Source organism: Mustelus asterias, chromosome 13 (assembly GCF_964213995.1).
Source record: "Mustelus asterias chromosome 13, sMusAst1.hap1.1, whole genome shotgun sequence".
Lineage (NCBI taxonomy): Eukaryota > Metazoa > Chordata > Chondrichthyes > Carcharhiniformes > Triakidae > Mustelus > Mustelus asterias.
Genome location: NC_135813.1, coordinates 41,320,146 through 41,345,474, shown reverse-complemented (window position 1 = coordinate 41,345,474; position 25,329 = coordinate 41,320,146). Strand labels below are relative to the sequence as shown.

The 25,329-nt window shown below is 43.7% G+C and overlaps 1 protein-coding gene across 2 annotated transcripts in view; it reads left to right on the top strand.

Annotated features, from left to right (window-relative positions):
* Positions 1–25,329, top strand: part of abca2 (ATP-binding cassette, sub-family A (ABC1), member 2) — a 551,670-nt gene that overhangs the window by 509,431 nt on the left and 16,910 nt on the right. For both annotated transcript variants that reach the window (XM_078226666.1, XM_078226665.1), the window contains 5 exons: positions 939–1,117; positions 1,665–1,806; positions 5,957–6,091; positions 11,668–11,771; positions 22,867–22,959. In XM_078226666.1, the coding sequence (XP_078082792.1) occupies positions 939–1,117; positions 1,665–1,806; positions 5,957–6,091; positions 11,668–11,771; positions 22,867–22,959 (653 nt within the window). The remainder of the gene's footprint in view (positions 1–938; positions 1,118–1,664; positions 1,807–5,956; positions 6,092–11,667; positions 11,772–22,866; positions 22,960–25,329) is intronic.

The following is a 25,329-nucleotide window of genomic DNA, read 5'->3' as shown; positions in this document are numbered from 1 at the left end:
GCAGTGAGTCGGTAATCAGAGGATCCAGGTCTAAAATAGTTTGGAAAAGAAGCGGAGGGGGCATTGAAAAATTGGGAAAGATTGGATGAGGTTTGGGTGGAACATTAACCCTCTGGTTGGGCCTGTTTATGACCTGTTTATGTGCTGTATATGTCCTATGTAATTCTGTATATGCCTAAATGACAAAATAGGCCATAGGTTATTATAGTTAGGAATGCATTACTTGAAAGGGGAGGGAAGCAGATTCTATAATAATTTCCAAAAGAGAATTTGATGAATCATAGAAGAATCATAGAATCGTTACAGTGCAGAAAGAGGCCATTTGGCCCCTCGAGTCTGCGCTGACTCTCCGACGGTGCATCTTACCCAGACCCTATTCCCGTGACCCCACAGATTTATCATGGCCAATCCGCCGAACCTGCACATCTTTGGACTGTGGGAGGAAACCAGAGCACTCGGAGGAAACCCACATAGACACGGGGGAGAATGTGAAAACTCCACACAGGCAGTGATCCAAAGCTGGAATTGACCCGGGTCACTGGCGCTGTGAGGCAACTGTGCCAAGGGAGAAAATTTGCAGGGCTATGGGGGGGAAGAGCATGGAATTGGGAATAATGAGATGATTCCTTCAGGATCCGGCACTGGCAGGTTGGAGCGAGCGATCTCATTCTGTGCTGTATCATTCTGTGACACAGCTGAGATGAGAAGTTATCCTGAGTCTGTTCTATTTATATGTGGAGTTTTGATAGAATGCACTTTGTCTTCCAAAATGTTGGATTCATCCATTAAACTAAAATAGACCGCCTCCGCTAAGGTGCCAATATGTATAGAAATTCTTAGCTAATATCTAATGGGATCACTGGTTGTGTTTGCTCACCAGTTAATCAGAACAGGTGTGTTCAGCCCTCTTCACACTGTTTTATCCATGGTACCTACAGGTGTACAAGTCGCGTCGGATGGGCCGGATCCTGGCAGTGGATCGCCTGTGTGCCGGTGTGCGTCCAGGAGAATGCTTTGGGTTACTGGGAGTGAACGGAGCAGGGAAGACGACAACGTTCAAGATGCTGACTGGGGATGAGAGTACGACTGGTGGAGAAGCATTTGTGAATGGAAACAGGTAAATTACAGGAGTTCCTCGGCACAGCAAGGAAAAGAAAAACACATGGTGATGCCTTAGAATCAGAGGATCCCTCCAGTGCAGAAGAAGCCATTCCACCCATCAAGTCTGCACTGACTCGGCATTGTACCCAGGCCCACCAGCCTGTCCACTCTATCCCCATAAACCCCATGCATTTACCATGGCGAATCCACCTAACCTACACAACTTGCGACACTAAGGGGCAATTTAACATGGGCAATCTACCTAACCCGCACATCTTTGGAGTGTGGGAGGAAACTGAAGCACCTGGAGGAAACCCACACAGACACGGGGAGAATGTGCAGACTCCACACAGACAGCGACCCGAGGCCAGACTTGATCCCAGGTCCCAGGTGCTGTTAGGCAGCAGTGCTAACTACTGTGCCACCATGCCGCCCATTGCACTGTAATCAGCTCCCAGTCATCTATTTGGTCCTGCACTCCTCAGGAGAAGGTTCAGTGCTTCCCAGAACCATGCAAGGCAGCACTTCATAACATTCATCTTCCTCTTTGTTGTCTGTTGCAGTATTCTCAAGGACCTGCTGAAGGTGCAGCAGAGCATCGGCTACTGTCCACAGTTTGATGCACTCTTTGATGAGCTGACTGCCCGGGAACACATGGAGCTCTACACCCGGCTACGCGGTGTCCCCTGGAAAGATGAAGAGAGGGTGAGAGCTTGGGAAAGGATCTCAAATCACATGTCAATATTACCTAACATTTGTTGTGCAAACACAGGCCGTTCAGCCCCACTGGTCTATGCCAACGTTCATGTTTCACATGAGTATTTATTGCGTTAATTGTGTTCCAGTTCAATAGGTTAATGATTGACTGACCATAATGGGTGAACATTACTCAGAGGTCATTGTATTACTTAGCAAGTGGAAAGGGAATTCAAACTGAATTCCTTTAGTGCAAAGTCTTTTCCCAAAGTCTTTTAAAATAAAAATGGATTCTCAAATAGGTCCACATCAAGATCCTGACTGTAATGTCGAGAGATGTTAGTGATGCCATTGGCATGCCCAGGAGGCAAAGGCAACCCTCCTCAATGGGAGCAAGAACTTTCTTGTTTTTCTAAAAGGCGAGCTGTATTTTTACAAATGAATATTTCTGTACATAAAACATCAGGATGTCCTTTGTCCAAACAAAACAGGGACCCCTGTTTTAAGATTTTCCTCTTCACTTTGTGTTTGTATCTAATATACTTGTGGCTGGGTTTTTGCCTCAGGTATTGTGTATATGTCACTAGCAAAGTCACATATGCACACACAATTTCTAATGGCTATAGATTACTAAAACATACCAATAAAGTTGTTTATTACTACAATCCTGTGAAGATTTGAGGGAACATGCAGAACACTTTGGGGTAAATTTGAGTCAATGAGCTTTTACTATTTAACAGGTATTTGTTACGTGAATTTACAGTGCAGAAATGAATCATTATTACGAACAGTTCTATGCCAGTCTTTGTCCTCCCATTCTCCTTCATCTAATCCTTTCAGTATAACCTTCTATTCCTTTCTTCCACCTATGCTTGTCTGGATTCTCCTTAAACAAGCCTATACTATTCACCCCAACCACCTTACAGGATAAAGATGTTACTCCTCCTCATTGCACAACATTTCCATTTAACTTGCGATGTCAGTGGAGAGTAATCTAATGGAGGGGTGCAGGATGTTATTCTTAACTAAAACCGAAATCTCTCTGATTCTCCCATGAGACTCTCCCATAAAAACTCTGAGACGGCAAATGAAGATGTTGACAACTTTTCCTCTTCAAATCACAAGAGGATATACATATTCCTGTCATATTATTTCAGGGTTTGAAGCGACAACAGTTATGTCATCTTCAGTGATGATCTAGTTGTATATCGAGTATGTGGAGCACATGATGAAGTAACTCTGCCTTGCTAGTTCCACAGAATCTACAGTGTAAATAATGGGGACAGATGAGATCGTGTTATGTTCCAGTCAGAATATTACCAAAATAGTTTGGTTCGCTCCTAGGCAGCAACTTACACACAAAACAAACTTTAAACTCTTGCCGACGTCATCATGTGCAGGTGGACATGGAATGATGGCTTACATATTCCTAGCTATTTAAAACCTGATTCTGTTTCCCACACTATCATAAGACCATAAGACCATAAGACATAGGAGCGGAAGTAAGGCCATTCGGCCCATCGAGTCCACTCCACCATTCAATCATGGTTGATTTCAACTCCATTTACCCGCTCTCTCCCCATAGCCCTTAATTCCTCGAGAAATCAAGAATTTATCAATTTCTGTCTTGAAGACGCTCAACGTCTCGGCCTCCACAGCCCTCTGTGGCAATGAATTCCACAGACCCACCACTCTCTGGCTGAAGAAATTTCTCCTCATCTCCGATCTAAAGTGACTCCCTTTTATTCTAAGGCTGTGCCCCCGCGTCCTAGTCTCCCCTGTTAATGGAAACAACTTCCCTACGTCCATCCTATCTAAGCCGTTCATTATCTTGTAAGTTTCTATCAGATCTCCCCTCAACCTCCTAAACTCCAATGAATATAATCCCACGATCCTCAGACGTTCATCGTATGTCAGGCCTACCATTCCTGGGATCATCCGTGTGAATCTCCGCTGGACCCGCTCCAGTGCCAGTATGTCCTTCCTGAGGTGTGGGGCCCAAAATTGCTCACAGTACTCCAAATGGGGCCTAACCAGTGCTTTATAAAGCCTCAGAAGTACATCCCTGCTTTTGTATTCCAAGCCTCTTGAGATAAATGACAACATTACATTTGCTTTCTTAATTACGGACTCAACCTGCAAGTTTACCTTTAGAGAATCCTGGACTAGGACTCCCAAGTCCCTTTGCACTTTAGCATTATGAATTTTGTCACCGTTTAGAAAATAGTCCATGCCTCTATTCTTTTTTCCAAAGTGTACGACCTCGCACTTGCCCACGTTGAATTTCATCAGCCACTTCTTGGACCACTCTCCTAAACTGTCTAAATCTTTCTGCAGCCTCCCCACCTCCTCAATACTACCTGCCCCTCCACCTATCTTTGTATCATCGGCAAACTTGGCCAGAATGCTCCCAGTCCCGTCATCTAGATCATTAATATATAAAGAGAACAGCTGTGGCCCCAACACTGAACCCTGCGGGACACCACTTGTCACCGGTTGCCATTCTGAGAAAGAACCTTTTATCCCAACTCTCTGCCTTCTGTCTGACAGCCAATCGTCAATCCATGTTAGTACCTTGCCTCGAATACCATGGGCCCTTATTTTACTCAGCAGTCTCCCGTGAGGCACCTTGTCAAAGGCCTTTTGGAAGTCAAGATAGATAACATCCATTGGCTCTCCTTGGTCTAACCTATTTGTTATCTCTTCAAAGAACTCTAACAGGTTTGTCAGGCACGACCTCCCCTTACTAAATCCATGCTGACTTGTCTTAATCCGACCCTGCACTTCCAAGAATTTAGAAATCTCATCCTTAACGATGGATTCTAGAATTTTGCCAACAACTGAGGTTAGGCTAATTGGCCTATAATTTTCCATCTTTTTTCTTGTTCCCTTCTTGAACAGTGGGGTTACAACAGCGATTTTCCAATCCTCTGGGACTTTCCCTGACTCCAGTGACTTTTGAAAGATCATAACTAACGCCTCCACTATTTCTTCAGCTATCTCCTTTAGAACTCTAGGATGTAGCCCATCTGGGCCCGGAGATTTATCAATTTTCAGACCTTTTAGTTTCTCTAGCACTTTCTCCTTTGTGATGGCAACCATATTCAACTCTGCCCCCTGACTTTCCTGAATTGTTGGGATATTACTCATGTCTTCTACTGTGAAGACTGACGCAAAGTACTTATTAAGTTCCTCAGCTATTTCCTTGTCTCCCATCACTAGATTACCAGCGTCATTTTGGAGCGGCCCAATGTCTACTTTTGCCTCCCGTTTGTTTTTAATGTATTTAAAGAAACTTTTACTATCATTCCATATTATTGGATATAACTATCCATATTAAGTTGGCATTTAACAACATATGCTATACTCATTGGAATTCAGAAGAATGAGGGGAGATCTTATAGAAACATATAAGATTATGAAGGGAATAGGTAAGATAGAAGCAGGGAAGTTGTTTCCACTGGCAGGTGAAACTAAAACTCGGGGACATGGCCTCAAAATAACAGGGAGCAGATTTAGGACTGAGTTGAAGAGGAACTTCTTCACCCAAAGGATTGTGAATCTGTGGAATTCCCTGCCCAGTGAAGCAGTTGACACTATCTCGTTGAATGTTTTTAAGGCAAGGATAGATACATTTTTGAACAGTAAAGGAATTAAAGGTTATGGTGAGCGGGCGGGTAAGTGGAGTTGAGTCCACGAAAAGATCAGCCATGATCTTATTGAATGGTGGAGCAGGCTCGAGGGGCCAGATGGCCTACTCCTGCTCCTAATTCTTATGTACATGCTTCAGATAATGAGTAACTGCCCATTTTTTTCCCTCCAGGGCATGAATTCAAATCCAGCCCATCATAAATATGTCCCCTAACAACTGGCTATATTTCTCTGCAAGATTACTTGGGTTAAACATGTGCCTACCACACATTGATATCAGTGATTGGCAGCGCCACAGTGGTTGCTGTTGGAAATGAAATAAAAATGTTCGGAAGGATGCATCATGAGGTGTTTTTGTTGTTTAATAGCGTCAAAGTGTTTAGTAACTTGTTTATTTGACTTGGAAGGGCTTGTCACTGACATTGGTTTAAAAAGTAAGTGGCCTGGGATTTATCTCTCTGCTCAAGATGTACAACCAGTTTTTACCCTCTCGACTCCATTTCTCTAGGTTATAAATTGGGCTCTTGATAAACTGGAACTTACAAAGTATGCAGACAAGCCTGCAGGAACGTACAGTGGAGGCAACAAACGGAAGCTGTCTACAGCCATTGCTCTGATTGGCTATCCTTCTTTAATTTTCCTGGTAAGAATCACAAGTAGGTTGGGCTTCAACAGGTCGATAAATTGTCTTCAGGTTCTTCACAAAAATATTCCAACCAGATTGGTGCCCTGTTTGCTTTTAAGCACTGTTGTCCTACCAGGTCTTTGCATCGATCTTTGGGAATAGCAATTCACATTCAGTAAGGAACCCAAGTGTGAAGTACAAGAGTCAAGTCCCAATCTATCTGCCTTGCTTCCTAAAACCAGCTCGGTAGTTGTCTTGATGCGGAAATAGCACTGTGGTTGTCTCAAACCTGCACGTTAGGGGTGAGATTAGGCCACTCAGCCCCTCAAGCCTACTCCACCATTCAGTGAGATCATTGCAGATCTGATTGTAACCCTAAGACCATAAGATATAAGAGCAAAATTAGGCCATTTAGCCCATCGAGTCTGCTCTGCCATTCAATCATGGTTGATAAGTTTCTCAACCCCATTCTGCTTTTTCCCTGTAACCTCTGATCCCTTTACCAATCAAAAACCTATCTCTCTCTCTCAAATACACTCAATGACCCAGCCTCCACAGCCTTTTGTGGCAATAAATTCCATAGATTCACCACCCTCTGTCTGAAGAAATACCTCCTCATCTAAAGGGTTGCCCCTTTACTCTGAGGCTGTGCCCTCGGATTCTAGTCTCTCCTACAAATGGAAACACCTTTCACATGTCCACTGTATCCAGGCCTTTCAGTGTTCTGTATGTTTCAATAAGATCCCCCTTCATCCTCCTAAACTCCATCAAGTACAGACTCAGAGTCCCCAGACACTCCTCACCTCCGCATTCCCACCTATGCTCATTAACATTCCACCTCCTTGCTTATCAAGAATCTATTTAACTCTGCCTTAAAAATATTGAACGACTCTGCTTCCATTGCCTTGAGGAAGAGAGTTCCAAAGATTAAGAGAAAAAAACTCACCTCATCTCCTTAGGTGAGCGTCCCCTTATTTTTAAACCATGACCTATTGTCTTATTGTCAGAGATAGAGATTGCACAGTGTCCAAGAAACAAACACAACTTACAGTAGATTGTAATACTATTTATGGCATTAATTTACCCTCGTCGGACTAAAGAGGGCGGCACGGTAGCACATTGGTTAGCACTGCAGCTTCACAGTGCCAGGGATCCAGGTTCGATTCCCGACTTGGGTCACTGTCAGTGTGGAGCTTGCACATTCTCCCTGTGTCTGCGTGGGTTTCCTCCGGATGCTCCGGTCTCCCTCCACATTCTGAAAGACGCGCTGGTTAGGTGCATTGACCCTAACAGGCGCCAGACTATGGTGACTAGGGGAATTTCATAGTAACTTCATTGCAGTGTTAATGTAAGCCTTACTTGTGACTAATAAAGAAACTTTACTTAAACTTTACTTTACTAAAGCTTCTTTGAAAGAATATTGCCTGTTAGGTTCCTACAGTGGCTTTATCTGTGGGCATTCATGTGTAACCTACAACGCTGTGTCTTTATTTTTAAAGACACATATGAATATAAAATGGTATGTTAACACTTGAAGGTTCTATGATAAAGTAATTCTGGGGTATTTTCTGGGAGTTGTCCTTTACTTGCAATAAATAGAAAATATCAGCTAGTCACTGACATTTAATATTCATGTGTCAGCTGCCAAAAATAGTGTTCAACTTGTGGAGTTGGCAATTTTCAACAATATGAGCTTAAGTGTTGCTTACTTCCTCATAGCCTCAAGTGGGCCAAGCAGGAAAACAAAGAAAGGTAGCTTCCCAAAGCAAAGACATTGGATACCGCAGATGGATATAAATCAACACTCTCCATCTGAAAAACAATATTCTCATAGGAACCTGGCATTTTCTGCTGAAACTGACAATTGGGCGGAATTCTCCGTCTGCGCTGATCTAAAAGCCGGAAATTCCTGCCAAACCGTCAATGGGGTTTCACATTGTCCACAACCCACCCGCTACAATTCCAGTGGCGGGGTGGACTGGGAGAATTCCGGCCGTTGTGTGAGTTTGGCACCATTTGTCTGGATGTAAGCATGAAATACCATACCAGATATCATGACAGGATGTGAACCTATCGTACCTTTATAAGGAAGATGGTCTCCAGTAAGTAGTTGAGGCCAAAACATTGAATGTTTTCAAGAAGCAGTTAGATATAGAACTTGAGATTAAGGGGATCAAATGATATTGGGTGAGAGGGAGGTGGGATCAGGCGATTGAGTTGAATGATCATAATGAATGGGGGGAACATGCTCAAAGTGCCAAATGTTTAAGTTAAGTTTGTTAGTGTCACAAGTAGGCTTACATTAACACTGCAATGAAGTTACTGTAAAAATCCCCTAGTCCCCACACTCCAGCACCTGTTCGGGTACACTGAAGGTGAATTTAGCATGGCCAATGCACTTAATCCAGCTCGTCTTCCGGAGTGTGGGAGGAAACTGGAGCACCCGGAGGAAACACACACAGACACAGGGATAATGCGCAGACTCCGCACAGACAGTGACACAAGCCGGGAATCGAACTTGGATCCCTGGCGCTGTGAGGCAGCAGTGCTAACCACTGTGCCACTGTGCTGTCCAAGGACAAATGGCCTTGCCCTGCTCCTATTTTCTATGTTTCTTAAAATGAAAGGTGTAAGAGCATGGGACCGTATTGAAAATAGCATTCTGAGGGTGTCAGTGCAGAATCAATGACAGCGTGCTGTACTGCAACATTCAGAAATTTTGAGCGATCCAGGATTTGTAATTGTCCACAGGTAACTCAGTCATGCTCTTTTTTTTATAGTCCTGCCAACTTAGAGTCCCAAAGAGGCAAATTATGGTGTTATAGCTATTTCCCCATGACCAGCAACCCATCAGTATGTAAATAAAATTGGATTCCTTGTCACATTTTAAGCAAACTGGAAATTAAATGTCACCACTGTCCCAGAGGACCATAGGCTGCTCTCCCATTTGAGGGAGAAGAGTTGACTAGTGGTGATTTAAGCTGAGAATCACCACACCTCAGGCAAGGCAAACCTTCATGACCTCAGCCGGTACAGGAATTGAACCCACAATGTTGACATCACTAACAAACTACACAAATTCATGTCTCATAAATTTAATTGAGTTTTTTGAAGGGGTAACCAAGAAGGTAGATGAGGGCAGTGCAGTTGATGTTGTCTACATGGACTTTAGCAAGGCCTTTGACAAGGTACTGCATGGTAGGTTGTTGCATAAGATTAAATCTCACGGGATCCAATGTGAGGTCACCAAATGGCTTGACAACAGAAGACAGAGGGTGGTTGTAGAGGATTGTTTTTCAAACTGGAGACCTGTGACCAGCGGTGTGCTTCAGGGATTGGTGTTGGGTCCACTGTTATTTGTCATTTATATTAATGATTTGGATGAGAATTTAGGAGGCATAGTTAGTAAGTTTGCAGATAACACCAAGATTGGTGACATAGTGGATAGTGAAGAAGGTTATCGGATTGCAATGGGATTTTGATCAGCCAGTGGGCTGACGAATGGCAGATGGAGTTTAATTTAGATAAATGCGAGGTGTTGCATTTTGGTAGATCGAATCAGGGCAGGAATTACTAAGTTAATGGTAGGGTGTTGGGGAGAATTGATCTATATTTTATTTTATGTTTATTAGTGTCACATGTAGGCATACATTAACACTGCAATGAAGTTACTGTGAAAATCCCCTAGGCACCACACTTTGGGGCCTGTTCGGGTACACTGAGGGAGAATTTAGCATGGCCAATGCACCTAACCAGCACGTCTTTCAGACTGAGAGAGGAAACTGGAGCACCTGGAGGAAACCCATGCAGACACGGGGAGAATGTGCAGACTCCACACATTGACCCAAGCCAGGAATTGAACCCAGGTCCCTGGCGCTGAGAGTCTGCAGTGCTAACCACTGTGCCACAATGCCACCCAATGGGTTGGCATGGCAGGACCCCAAGGTCCTGGCCATTGAGGAATTCTGGTTTAATGATGCTGAAATATCCCTCACAATTCTCTCTTTCCCATGAGAATGAGCGTTTTGCGCCAGCATGACTTTCTGCTCATTTAGCTCTGCAGTTTTGAGTTGGCGACGGTTTATTTCCAGCTGTGCACACAGAGGAAGTAAGGTTTGGAGTGGGAAGCGGATTGTGGATGGAGAGTAATACAAGGAAGTGATCAGAAATGGCTTTATCTGTGACTGATAAAGTGTGGGTAGTGGTGTGAAATGGCAAGATCAAGGGCGTGGCTGTGATCTGTTTGGGGGTTTATTTGGAGGATGGTGGGCTCAAGGGGGAGAGGCTGATAAGCATTTTGAAACAGATGTGAATGGAGATCCATCATTGGCAGGTGTGGGGGACAATCAAGCGAGGGAATCCCGCCAGCCATTTTGGGTCTTCCACCACTGCTGCTGTTCCCGCCTGTCTAAAATGGGGGTGGAAAATCTCCCCCCTACACACAGTTTCAAGGATTCTCAATCCTCTGAGAGAAAAAAATTTCACCTCATTTCTGTTTTAACTGAGCGGCTCATTTTCAAACAGTGTCCTCCAGTTCGAGTTTCTTCAACAAGAGGAGACTTCCTCCCACATCCACCCTGTTAAGACCCCTCAGCATCTTGTATGTTTCAATCAAGTTGCCTCTTACTCTTCTAAACTCCAGAGAATACAAGCCTGACCTGTCCAAACTTTCCTCATAAAACAACCCACCCATTCCAGGTATAAGTCTGGTAATCCTTCTCTGAATGGCTTCCAGCATATTTGTAAACTTCCTTACATAAGGTGCCCAATACTCTACACAGTGCTCCAAATGTGATCTCACTCATGCTTTGTGCAACTGAAGCATAACATCCCTACTTTTGTATTCAATTCCCCTTGCAATAAATGATAACATTTTATTAGCTTTCCTAATTACGTGTTGTACCTGTATACTAGCCTTTTGTGATTTATGCACTAGGGCACCCTGATCCCTCTGTACCTTAGAACTTTGCAATCTCTCACCATTTAGATAATATGCTTCATTTATATTCTTCCTGCCAAAATGGATCATTCACATTTTCCCACATTATATTCCATTTGCCAGACCTTTGTCCACTCACATAATCTATCTTTCTCTTTTTGTAGCCTCCTGATCTCTTTGCAACTATGTTCCTACCCATCTTTGTGTCATCAGCAAATTTGGCAACTGTTCCTTCAATCCTTTCATCCAAGTCATTTATAAAAGTTGTAAACTGTTGAGGTCCCACCACTGATCCCTGTGACACACCACTTGTTGCATCTTGCCAAGCTGAAAAAGACCCATTTATGCCTACTCTCTGCTCCCTGTTAGCCAGTCTTCTACCCATGCCAATATGTTACCCTCTATACCATGAGCTTTTATTTTCCGCAATAACCTTTAATGTGGCACCTTATCAAGCAAGAGGGATGGGGCATGGTGTTATTATCAAAGGACAGCATGCCAGAGTAGTAGAGGGACAGATCAGTTGCCCCCTACCAAGCATGGTTACCACATCAAATTGGAAAACAGCCCTTTCTGTGTCTGATTCTCCACATTTTCAGGCTGTTATGAGGATTAATCTTGCACTCTGCGACTTAGTGTTTTGATTGTATTTCAGGATGAACCAACAACAGGAATGGATCCCAAGGCACGCAGATTTTTGTGGAACCTGATCCTCGACATCATCAAGACTGGGCGCTCAGTGGTGTTGACATCACACAGGTGGTCCTTTTGGCTTGGCTTCAATGTTGTCACTGTCTGTTTTCGTCACCAGAACACCATGAGATCAGTCTCCCGAGAGAATGTATTGGAGGCAGGCTAAAGAGGAATGTTATACTGATGAAGCATTAGATGTGCAAAAGAATTACAGAATAAGAGTAATGCACCAGAAGATGAAACCTTTCACGGTAGCACAGTGGTTAGCACTGCTGCTTCACAGCTCCAGGGGCCTGGGTTCGATTCCCGGCTTGGGTCACTGTCTGCGTGGAGTTTGCACATTCTCCTTGTGTCTGCGTGGGTTTTCTCCGGGTGCTCTGGTTTCCTCCCACAGTCCAAAGATGTGTGGGTTAGGTTGATTGGCCATGCTAAAATTGCCCCGTAGTATCCTGAGATGCATAGATTAGAGGGATTAGCGGGTAAAATATGTAGGGATATGGGGGTAGGCCATGGGTGCATTGTGATCGGTGCAGACTCAATGGGCCAAATGGCCTCTTTCTATACTGTAGGGTTTCTATGATTCTTTGATAGATAGGACGAGAACGGATAGCAACAGATGGTGGGTGCTTAAACAGAAAAAAGTAGTTTGGTAGGGGTGAAATCGCAAACAAAATGAACAGAATGATTTTGATTTGATTTATTATTGTCACGTATTAGTATACAGTGAAAAATATTGTTTCTTGTGCGCTATACAGACAAAGCATACCATTCATAGAGAAGGAAAGAATAGAGTGCAGAATGCGGTGTTACAGTCATTGCTAGGGTGTAGAGAAAGATCAACTTAATATAAGGTAGGTCCATTCAAAAGTCTGACAGCAGCAGGGAAGAAGTCGCGAGTCGGTTGCTACCTGTCCCCATACTTTTGTATCTTTTTCCCGACGGAAGAAGGTGGAAGAGAGAATGTCCAGGATACTTGGGCCCTTAATTATTCTGGCTGCTTTTCCAAGGCAGTGGGAAGTGTAGACAGAGTCTACACTCTGATTTGCGTGATGGATTGGGCTACATTCACGACCTGTTGTAGTTTCTTGCAGTCTTGGGCAGAGCAGGAGCCATACCAAGCTGTGATTTGATTTGATTTATTATTGTCACATGTATTAGCATACAGTGAAAAGTATTGTTCCTTGCACGCTATACAGACAGAGCATATCGTTCATAGAGAAGGAAACGAGAGCGTGCAAAATGTAGTGTTACAGTCATAACTAGGGTGTAGAGAAAGATCAACTTAGTGCATGGTAGGTCCATTCTAAAGTCTGACGGCAGCAGGGAAGAAGCTGTTCTTGAGTTGGTTGGTACATGATCTCAGACTTCTGTATCTTTTTCCTGTCGAAAGAAGGTGGAAGAGAGAATGTCTGGGGTGCGTGGGGTCCTTAAGTATGCTGGCTGCTTTGCCAAGGCAGCGGGAAGTGTAGATAAGGTCAATGGATGGGAGGCTGATTTGGTGATGGATTGGGCTACATTCACGACCTTTTGTAGTTTCTTGCGGTCTTGGGATTCTTGCGGTCTTGAGCAGAGCAGGAGCCATACCAAACTGTGATACAGCCAGAAGGAATGCTTTCTATGGTGCATCAGTAAAAGTTGGTGAGAGTCGTAGCTGACATGCCAGATTTCCTTCGTCTTCTGAGAAAGTAGAGGCATTGGTGGGCTTTCTTAACTATAGTGTCAGCATGGGGAGACCAGGACAGGTTGTTGGTGATCTGGACACCTAAAAACTTGAAGCTCTCGACCCTTTCTACTTCGTCCCCGTTGATGTAGACAGGGGCATGTTCTCCACTGCAGAATATTCTTCATTACAGAATATGATGTGGAGATACCGGTGTTGGACTGGGGTAGGCACAGTAAGAAGTCTCTCAACACCTGATTAAAGTCCAACAGGGTTATTTGGTAGAACGAGCTTTTGGAGCACTGTTCCTTCATCAGGTGAGTCACTCACCTGATGAAGGGGCAGTGCTCCGAAAGCTCATGCTACCAAATAAACCTGTTGGACTTTAACCTGGTGTTGAGAGACTTCTTACAGAATATGTAAGTGAATTGGATGATGATCCAAATCAAAGGAGCCCTCAAGATATGGCAGCACGTTGACACAGTGGTTCGCACTGCTGCCTCACAGCGCCAGGGACCCGGGCTCAATTCCAGCTTTGGGCAACTGTGTGGAGTTTGCACATTCTCCCCGTGTCTGCGTGGGTTTCCTCCGGGTGCTCCGATTTCCTCCCACACTCCAAAGATGTGCGGGTGAGGTTGATTGGCCATGCTAAATTGCCTCTTAGTGTCAGGGGGATTAACAAGGATAAAGACATGGGCTACGGCGATAGGGCCTGGGTGGGATTGTGGTTAGTGCTGACTCGATGGGCCAAATGGCCTCCTCTTTCACTGTCGAGATTCTAAAAATGGTTTGAAAGGGGTGAAGTCGTAAAAAAGATGAATGGGATATGTAAGTGACTTGGATGGTGATCCAAATCAAGGGAGTCCTCAAGGTAGAGAGACAAGCAATGCGCCAAATGTTGTGATGTCAGAGGTTAAGAATGCTTTGAAATTGATGAGTATAGGAAAAACCCCGGAGACGGATGAATTAACAATAAAACATTTAAAACTTCTCAGAAACAATTCGAACTGATAATGGAAATTTGTGATCAAATATATACCAAAGGATACATTTACCAATTTGTTAAATCACCTAAGAATCTGAAAGCAATGGCGTGCAGTCACTGTGGAACTCTAAGCATAATGAGCCATCTCATTAGACTGATCTTGAAAGTAGAAAGAAATTCTAACACATCTGACGCAGCAATTGGCAAAATGCAGTCTGGATTTAGCGATGGGGTAGGAACATGAAAGGGAAAGGGAATCCCTACAATACAGAAGGAGGCTATTTGGCCCATCGAGTTTGTGCTGACCACAATTCCATCCAGACCCTATTCCTGTAACCCTTATTTATCTTGCTAATCCCCCTGACACTAGGGGCAATTTAGCATGCCCAATGCACCTAACCTGCACGTCTTTGGACTGTGGGAGAAAACCGGGGCACCTGGAGGAAACCCACGCTGACACGGGGAGAATGTGCAAACTCCGGACAGACAGTGACCCGAGGCTGGAATTGAACCGGGTCCCTGGCACCGTGAGGCAGCAGTGCTAACCACTGTGCCATCCGCCCGAAGTACAATCTTTGATAAATATCTCAAAGTAAACAAGAACATGTATGCGTTATAGACTATGAAGAAAATATTTGATCATGTTTATGACCAAAAGCTAATAGTTGTGCTGTTGAAATGTGACATTGACAGTATGGATGTGAGAATTGTCCATCATCTATATTGGGATCAATAGTGAACATCGGGTTAGCTGGACAATCAGACATGTTTCAAGTGAAGAGGGAAGTACGATGTGGTTGTGTTCTGTCGCCAGAATTATTCAATCTGTGAAAGGGCCAAATATTCAAAGAATTAGATGTACCTCCAAGGGTAAAATTGGAAGCAAGAATATAATACACATGTGGTACACTGACGACTTGGCTTTACTTGCAAAGTCAGAGGAGTTCCTGCAAAATGTTGTAGATGTAAGAGATCAAGGGTGACCTGATGTGGGTGGCTTGAATCGACAAAGGCTTTGTTGCCAAATAATGAATAACATATATACAAGTTCAGGCAAATGTAACTGATCTACTCATCTCCCTTGTTCCAACTGGCGGGGGGGGGCGATAGCCTAATGGTATTATCATTGGACTATTATTCCAGAAACTCAGCTCATTTTCTGGGGACCCAGGTTCTAATCCTGCCACGGCTGATGGTGAAATTTGAATTCAGTAAAAAATATCTGGAATTCAGAATCTAATGATCACCATGAAACCATTATCAATTGTCGGAAAAACCCATCCGGTTCACCAATATCCTTTTGGGAAGGAAAGCTGCCACCCTTACCTGGCCTGGCCTACATGTGACTCCAGAACCACAGAATCATAGATTCATCGAATCATAGAATCCTACAGTGCAAAGGAGGCCATTTGGCCCATCGAGTCCGCACCGACCACAATCCCACCCAAGCCCTATCCCCATAACCCCATGCATTTACCCTAGCTAGTCCCCCTGATACTATGGGACAATTTAGCATGGCCAATTCACCTAACCCGCACATCTTTGGACTTTGGAGAGTCAACCACATTGCTGTGGTTGACTCTCAACTGCCCTCTGAAATGGCCGAGCAAGCCACTCAGTTCAAGGGCAACTAGCGATGGGCAATAAATGCAGCCCAGCCAGCCATGCCCATGTCAATGAATAATGAAGAAAAAAAACTGCGAATCTCTTCACAACCCCTGGTATGTGCCCTCCTGCCGATTAACTCAACTTACCGCCGGGGCTATCCATAGAGTCCTCACCAATCATGTGACCGTCAGGAAATGCTTCCCCCGCCCCCTTAAAGGGCCGTGCTACTACAGTAGGTTAAATCAAATATAGAAGTTTAAAATGTGGATCAATCGCAAATACCAAAAAGACAGAAGCAATGGCAGTTGGAAGGAACACACCAGAAGAAACTAGAATGAAGATTGAAGTGGATGGTGTCACACTGGAACAAGTCGATAAGTTTGTCTGTTTAGAACAAATGGTAACAAATGGTTGATGCAATACCGAAGCTAGAAGGATAGAGAGAGCCAAAGATAATTTTGTGAAGATGAGGATGTATCTAACAACAAGAAAATGCAAGCTTGTGACAAGAAAAAAGCTCAAAAGATGTTCCATTCTATCCACTTTCCTGTCTACCTCGGTGAAGAAAATAGACACCTTTGAAATGTGGATGCTTAGACCTGTGCTAAAAATTCTATATACAGACCATACTTGAAGAACTGCTTCAAAATACAAGAACGAAATGAAATCTGAAAAGTAACATCCAGAAATGGAAATGTCAGTATTTCAGCCATTTGATCAGAGCTGAATATTTGGAGATCTCTTCCAGAGAGCAAAGTAGAAAGAGGTGATCAACTTCATCGTAGATGGATTACAAACGTCACAGGTAGTTACAGACGAGCTACAGTGGATGTGTGAGAGGATGGCATAATACAGACAAATTTGACAGAGCATGACAGCAGATCACCTGGGAGGTGTAGCTAGAGGCAGCAGTAACAGCAATCTCACATCTTCAAGATTGATTATTGCAGTATCTGTAGATAAAATAGCACAGGCTCTTTCCTGATCCAATCGCTTAATATTACTGACCTATAGAATTAAAATACCCTTTGGCAATCAAGAGGAATAGCAATTTGTAAAATCATACAGCATAGAGGGAGGCCCTTCAAACCATCGTGTCTGTGTTAGCGCTTTGTAGAACTATTCAATTAGTCCCACTCCCCTGTTACTTTCCCATAGCCTTCCAAATCTCTCCTTTCCATTTATATAATTTCTTAAATATTACTATTGAATCTGCTTCAACACTTGTGATAAAATTTTTGCTTGTTTTCACCCTGATTGTTTTTGCCAATTATTGTAAATTTGTGTTCCCAGCTTGCTGGCTGACATTCCTCCCAGTGAAAGCAGTTCCTATCTACCTACATTAAAACTGACTAAACTGCAAAAATTCTCCAGTTTGAAATATCTGATGTTCTTCAAGCATACTATTTAAATACAAGTCTAGCTTTATTTTAAAGTTTATTTATTAGTGTCACAAGTAGGCTTACATTAACACTGCAGTGAAGTTACTGTGAAAGTCCTCTAGTCGCCACACTCCGGCACCTGTTCAGGTACACTGACAGAGAATTTAGTATGGCCAATGGACCTAACCAGCGCGTCTTGTGGACTGTGGGAGGAAACTGGAGCACCCTTAGGAAACCCGTGCAGACACGGGGACAACGTGCAGACTGCACACAGACAGTGACCCAAGCCAGGAATCGAACCCGGGTCTCTGATCCTGTGAGGCAGCAGTGCTAACCACTACTGCAGCAAAACATTTTGGAACGCATCCACTTGTGATGTATCGACTCAATGATCTCTGTGAAACCTTCTCTTAACTTTTTCTTAGAACAAAGAACAGTACAGCATAGGAACAGGCCCTTCGGCCCTCCAAGCCTGCACCGATCATGATACCTGCCTAAACTAAAACTGTATGCACTTATGGAATCCGTATCCTCTTACAGAGTCCGTGTCCTTCCATTCCCATCCTATTCATGTATTCATCTAGATGCCCCTTAAATGTCGCTATTTTACCTGCTCCCACAACCTCCCCAGGCAGCGCATTCCAGACATTCACCACCCTCTGTGTAAAAAACTTGCCTCGCACATCTCCTCTAAACTTTTCCCCACGAACCTTAAACCTATGTCCCCTAACACTTGACTTTTCTACCCTAGGAAAGAGCATCTGACTATCCAGTCTGTCCATGCCACTCATAATCTTGTAAATCTCTATCAGGTCACCCCTCAACCTCTGTCATTCCAGTGAGAACAAACTGAGTTTATCCAACCTCTCCTCATAGCTAATACCCTCCAGACCAGGTAGCATTCTGGTAGATCTCTTCTGTAGCCTCTCCAAAGCATCCATATCCTTCTGGTAGTGTGGCAAAAAACTGGAATTATTATTTTCTTATGTGATCTGTTGCTATCTTTTATAATCAGGTTAAAAAAACAGACAGGTTACAGGTCAGTAATTATGATCAGTATTGAGTAACCTGTTGCTATAAGATGTTAATGTCATTTTCTTCAACGCATAGTTACAAAATGGCTCAGTGCCAGCTCCGGACAGAACTGGAATCCGAGCATTCCTGTCTAAAAGAGTTTTCAGTGAGTGCTGATGAATTACTTTCATACTGTGCTTGTTATATTTAGTCTTATACAGATTTTTGGGAGGAGAAGGGCGATTTCGCTGTCTTTCCCCCTCAGTGAAAAGGAAACTCTGGTGAATATATCAGGAAACATTGTTCAATGGGCTGGGTTTCTCAGATAAGTGGAACCACATTTTTGTCAGTCTTTTCTGACAGAATGAGACCATTTCAGGTGTACACTTTGTGTTACACATTTCAAATATCTTTTATTGACACGCCCGAATCTAAATAAGCTATCGTATCCAAGTAATCATTCAAACGGCTGATTTTCCCAAAAGTAATCTGCTCTTTTTAGGAAACACAGTGCTTCAAGTAACAAAGGTATTCTTGTGAAGCACACTCCAAGTATCTGAATCATCCAACTCTTGGATTTGTACACTTGCTGCTGGAAAGTCGCCGGTCAACTCTTGTGTCACGCACCAAGTTCTCATTGTTAGGAAAGTCGACCTGACTTAAATGCCATACGTTGATGGTTGACTCATCAATCAATCCTCTGTCAATGTTTCTGACCCACGGAAAGATGAGCTTGCACCATTGCTTTATGTTCCTGCGAGGGGAGAATGCTGCAATCTTTGGTACGTTCTGGTCCAATTCAGTGTCCAGCTGATGAAACAACAGGTTTTCACGTTTTGTGAGTGAGGTGTTATTAGGGATGGGCAATAAATCTTGGCCCAGCCAGCGACACCTACATCCCATGACCGAATAAAAAAAAACTTCCCTGTAATACATCAGAGGTCACCAAGTCCCAAGTGGAATTCCATGATGTTACCTTTGCTTAATGTTGGCAGTGCTGCAGTCTGTACTGCAGGTAAGGAGTACCACAGTGCAATCAGGGAAGGGTAAAACAGTGGCTTTTGGCAAGAGCTAAGAAGTTACCAGGTGCATCAGCAAAGTATAATTCACCATTTTTGCAGATGGACTTCATAACCAAATATTTTAAATTGTCTTTCATAATCCATCGGTTGACCTCTCCCAGCCGTACATGAAAGATTGAAGGTTGCAAATGCATTTTAGATCCTATGCTTTAACAAGCGTAGTAGCAAAAGAAAATCCTGGGAACAATCAATCTTTTTGACAGTGTAGAATGATATGGACATGAAAACAGAATTGGAGTGAGAGAGAAAAGGACAAGTAGCAGGTTCACAAGATTATCTGCTTAAAATCATGCATGTGAAGAAGGTACCATTCTGAATGGAGGCTAGGTACTGCATCTAGATATTTCTTGCCATAACTTTTACCTTCTTTCAGTACAACCAAGTTGCATTCTATTTCAACAAACGGAATCAAAACAGCACCAGCAGTGGCACCAAAAGTATCAGCGTGACTGCAAATAACCTTGTCACTCTTGAATGACATTCTACAAATGAAATCCACCAGGAGATAGAATTGAACAGTGAATTGTCAAGCCATCAAAAAGAGGCAGGGGGAGCATTCTAAGATGTAAGAGAGCAGGGATGAGAAAATGCCCATCAAGTCGGTTCCTTCCATTGACCCTGTACAATCCATCCTGTTATGAAGTAACTTCCATCCCTTAAGGTACGGACTGGGAACCTTAACAGCACAAAGAGCCATTTTAAAAAATTCACTCAACCATCCAAAATCATAACCGCCACAATTCTGTTAACCGAATGGCAATAATAATGAAAGACAAGATAGAAACACAGTTTTAAAGAATTTTACAAAAAAGATTGTGAATTGAATGTCTCACATATTCCGAATGCATCTCATGGGGAACCTCGCTAACTGCTCAGTGTCTGGAGTGTGTAATCCACGTTTCGCAGGCATATAGTGAGGGGTTTCCGAAGATGTGCAGGTTAGGTGAATTGGCCATGCTAAATTTCTTCTTAAGTTAGATAGATTAGCTATGGGAAATGTGTGGGGTTACGAGGATAGGACAGGGGAGAGGGCCTGGATGAAATACTCTGTCAGAGAGTCGGTGCAGACTCGTTGGGCCAAATGGCCTCTTCTAAGGTATTAACATGTTTATACAGAGCAGGTTTTGTTGCAAGTTTGATGCCTCATTTCCTCCACAGTGTTTTGTGTAAACGGACAAATGCTGAGCTTGCTGTGGCAATTCTTAAAGTTAAAGTTTTAAAGTTTATTCTATTAGTCACAAGTAAGCTTACGTTAACATTGCAATGAAGTTATGTGAAAATCCCCAAGTCGCCACACTTCGGCGCCTGTTCGGTTACACTGGGGGAGAATTTAGCACGGCCAATGCACCTAACCAGCACTGGAATATCGGCATAGATTTTGGGCTCAGGTCTCTGAAGCAGGAACTTTGTAACTCAGAGGTGTGAGAACTACCACTGAACCATTGTTAACACTTCATTTTTATTTTAATGGGCCTGGTTAAATTAGCAGATATTGGATTTTTATTCCCTATGAGAGGAAATCTAATTGAGGTGTACAAGATGATAAGGGGGAGTGACAAAGTTGACGTAGAGAGGATGTTTCCTCTTGTAGGGCAATCCAGAACAAGAGGTTATAGTATTAGGATAAATGATGGCAGATTTAAAATCGAGATGGGGAGAAGTTACTTCTCTCAAAGGGTCATGAGTCTGTGGAATTCACTTCCCCAGTGTGCGGTAGAGGCAGGGACTTTGAGTAAATGTAAGGAAGAGGTGGACAGATTTGAAGGGTTTCTAGGGCTATGGGGAACGGGCAGGAAAGTAAGGTGAGGCCGAGATGAGATCAGCCATGATCATATTGAATGATGGAGCAGGCTCGAGGGGCTGAATTGCCTTCTCATGCTCCTAGCTCTTATGATATTTTTGGGATAGTGTCTCACCAGATCTGTTAATTGGTACTATTCTTTTAACAATAAACTGTGTACACTGGGAAGTGAAATGGATTCAATTACCATCCTGTCAGTCTGAGACCAGGGTATCTCAAATCTAATCAGGCCTGATTGAATGAACATTTTCAGCTAGCTGTTTGTCTTGGTCACTACCTTTCAATAGGCGCTATCGTAACAGCCTTATCTTATACACAGTGTCTGACATTAATTCCTTCAAACTGCATTGGAACGGGTGTGACTGGTCTGCTACCAGCCACTTAGACAACTTCAGATTTCTACTCCGCCTTTCTGTGAAGGCTCTAGCTGAATTAAATCTACTTGGAAGTAGCGACGCACATTTCAATGATAAATAACTAAATAAAAACAATTGGTATCACGTTGACCGTCTGATTCATGGAACCCAGAATGATGGACAAAAGAAGGTGCACTAGCAGGTATTCGCTGAAGGCCAGTTAAGCTTGTCAAATTTCATCAAATGCAATAATATAAGCAAAATACTGTGCATGCTGGACACCTGAACTAACAACAGAAAATGATGGAGAAATGCAAGCATGTCTGTGGAGAGAGAAACAAAGTTATCATTTTAAGGCTGTATGATTCGTCTTTGAAGTTGAAGAGAGGGAGAAATGTGATGGAGTTTTTACTGTCAGAGAGGGGGCAGAGCAAAGTCAAAGGTCAGAGATGGGTAGGGGCTCGGAGAGATTGGACAAAGATATTTCGGGCACAAGACAAAAGAAGTGTTAATGGCAGTGTTGAGAACTAAAGAAGGTGCTTCTAGTAGCATAAAGGTAAGATTGCAGAATGTGTGAACAGCAGAACAAGGGTCAGTGCTCTGTGAAAACAACACTAAAGGAACAAAGCAGACCCGGTACAGGAGAGCAGGATACAAATGTGTACACTGGGACTTCACTTTCCTGCCCGTTGTCCATACAGGGAGTAGCATCACAACTGGAAGTCTGAGATTTACTAAACTGATGAAAAATCTTCAAAGACATAATGATTGATGTCACCATATCAGCCGGCAGGCAGAAGCAGGGGGAGAAAAGTGCCTTTAGTCTATTTTTTAAAAATCAGATTGCCAGTTCCAATTTGATAGGGCAACCCATTAAAAAGACATTCATACCTGGCTCAGAACGAAGTGGGTGATAATCTAGTGTGCATTTTTTGAATAGATACAGCTTTTATCTTGCATTCCTGCACGTGACCAGGAAGTTTTTCATGATAACATCTGGTGCCTGAAGTAGAACTATATCATTCTTCAATATCGAGGCTTTCTTAACGCTAATGAACACACAGCCTCATCATCCCATCCGCCCTCTCACCAAGTTTGTAGGATACAGGGCACAAGCGTTGGATGTAACCTTTTCACTGCAGTCGTGCTCTGGCTAAATAACTTCAAAAGCCAAGCTGAGCCGAAGGGAAGACATTGTTTGGCTGTGCTCTGGGAGTTAGTGAGGTGCTGAGAAATATGCCGTATCTAATCTACTTTTCTTTTCTCTCTGCAGCATGGAGGAGTGCGAAGCCCTGTGTACGAGACTGGCAATCATGGTGAACGGCCGGTTCAAGTGTCTCGGCAGCATCCAGCACCTGAAAAACCGGTAACTTGACATTCCAATTTTCCCCAACCCATCCTAATCAGACATCCATCGCTGAAGCAGCTAATCAGCGTGAACCATGAGCTAGCCTTTGTTTCATTTTGTGATGCTGGTTTCTTTTCTTCCTTCTTATCTTTCATCCCATATAAGACCCACATTTTGAATCGAGTAAATGTGAATAGAATGCTCTTTACCGATTGATGTCATTATACCACTGGCAATCACACTGTCCTTACTCTGACCCTTACTCTGGGGTGGCACGGTAGCACAGTGGATAGCACTGCTGCTTCACAGCTCCAGGGACCTGGGTTCGATTCCCGGCTTGGGTCACTGTTTGTGTGGAGTTTGCACATTCTCCTCGTGTCTGCGTGGGTTTCCTCCGGGTGCTTCAGTTTTATCCCACAGTCCAAAGATGTGCGGGTTAGGTTGATTGGCCATGCTAAAATTGCCCTTAGTGTCCTGGGATGCGTAGGTTAGAGGGATTAGTGGGTAAAATATGTAGGGATATGGGGGTAGGGCCTGGGTGGGATTGTGGTCGGTGCAGACTTGATGGGCCGAATGGCCTCTTTCTATACTGTAGGGTTTCTAAGATTCTAAGATTGACCCCACTGTAGTTCAGCACACTCTGGCCGCATTGGCACAGCCGCTAACACCACCAGCATACACCTCAACATTTCTTGTGTTGACAAGGAGGTTGGAAAACCAGGTGGCTATCGTCTGAGCAAAAACCTTCTGAGAAAGATTAGTGCAGTTATTACTGGCTGATTTATGCTTCTCCAGTATCACTGGGTTCTTAAAGCACATATCTACAAGATACAAACCAATGTTTAATCTGCCAGGATTCAGTTAAGAATAGTAATAAGGCAGCACGGTGGCACAGTGGTTAGTACTGCTGCCTCACAGTGTCAGGGACTCGGGTTCAATTCCGGCCTCCGGTGCCTGTCTGTGTGGAGTTTGCATGTTCTCCCCGTGTCTGCGTGGGTTTCTTCCGGGTGCTCCGGTTTCCTCCCACAGTCCAAAGATGTGCAGTGTAGGTGGATTAGCCATGCTACATTGCCCCTTTGCGTCCCAAGATATATTTGGGTTAGGGAGATTAGCATGGTAAAATATGTGGGATTACAGGGATAGGCCCTGGGTAAGAGTTTGTGCGGACTTGATGGGTCAAATGGCCGCCTTCTGCACTGCAGGGGTTCTATGATTCTCTGAATAAGGAGGGGCTACCAAGCTGCACCATTCCAAGTCAGTTGAATACTTAATACTGAATGATGTAGTCAACCTCTTCACTCCGACTCCAAGGATATGGAAAACATCCAAATGTGATTTGTGGAGGGAGTGAAAGATACAAATAGACAAAAGGTAAAAACAGACAGAAGGAATCCTTATTGATGCATTTCAAAGTTTTAACCTCTGAGGAATGGAAATAGTAAGGAATTTTGAACTAGCCTTTGGAATAAGAAATCAACTCTGAAACAAACTAGGATGTGAGAGATACAATTCTATCAATGAGTTCAGAGATTTTTTTTTTAAAGTAGAGGTTTGGCCGAGTTACTAAACAATGGGAAACAGGTCTACCGTTCGTGGTGGGACAGGGTGGTGTTGGTTGGGGTTGTGGGGGGTGTGAGGGATGAACAGAAGGACTATGCAAGGATTAGAGGACATGTACCAATTGAGTACATTATAGTCCAGTAAAAACTCTCACAATACCAGGTTAAATCCCAACAGGTTTATTTGGAGTCATGAGCTTTCGGAGCGCTGCTCCTTCATCAGATGAGTGGAGAGGTAGGTTTCACAAAACTGCATATATAGGCAAAGACACAATTGCAAGATAATGGTTGGAATGCGAGTCTTAAAACTTTGTGAAACCTACCTCCCCAATCCTGCCAACCTGAATGCCGGGATCCTGCATCAGATTCTGCATTTGGAAGCTCTTTAATCATGCACGGGTGAGTTCCCCTCCCACTCTGTGGGCCTGCAGCTGATTTGTCCATCTGCCATCAGCTGGCAGGTTCGAAGGTCACAGCACCATACTTAAAGGCCAATCCAGCACACTCCTATTCCTCTCTCTAGCCTACCTGTCTTCAACCAGACTGTGCAGGATGTTAGCAACCCAGAGGGGAAAGGCCAGCAGCCTCAAGAGGAAGTCTGTGCCTTGATTTAACCACTTTCCCCGAGCTCACCACCAAGGAGGTGCCCATGTCCCTCTATCCACCACATCTGGAGTGGTTGTGCATCCCCATCCAGTAACCGATGTGGTATCACTTTGACCCCCTTGTTTGTAAGATTTTCATGTCACCTTGTCAGTGTCCAGTTTCCCTCCCCTCTGTCTTCCCTCTGCCTTCCATTGCTCATCTTCTTCATCCACCATGTTGACCC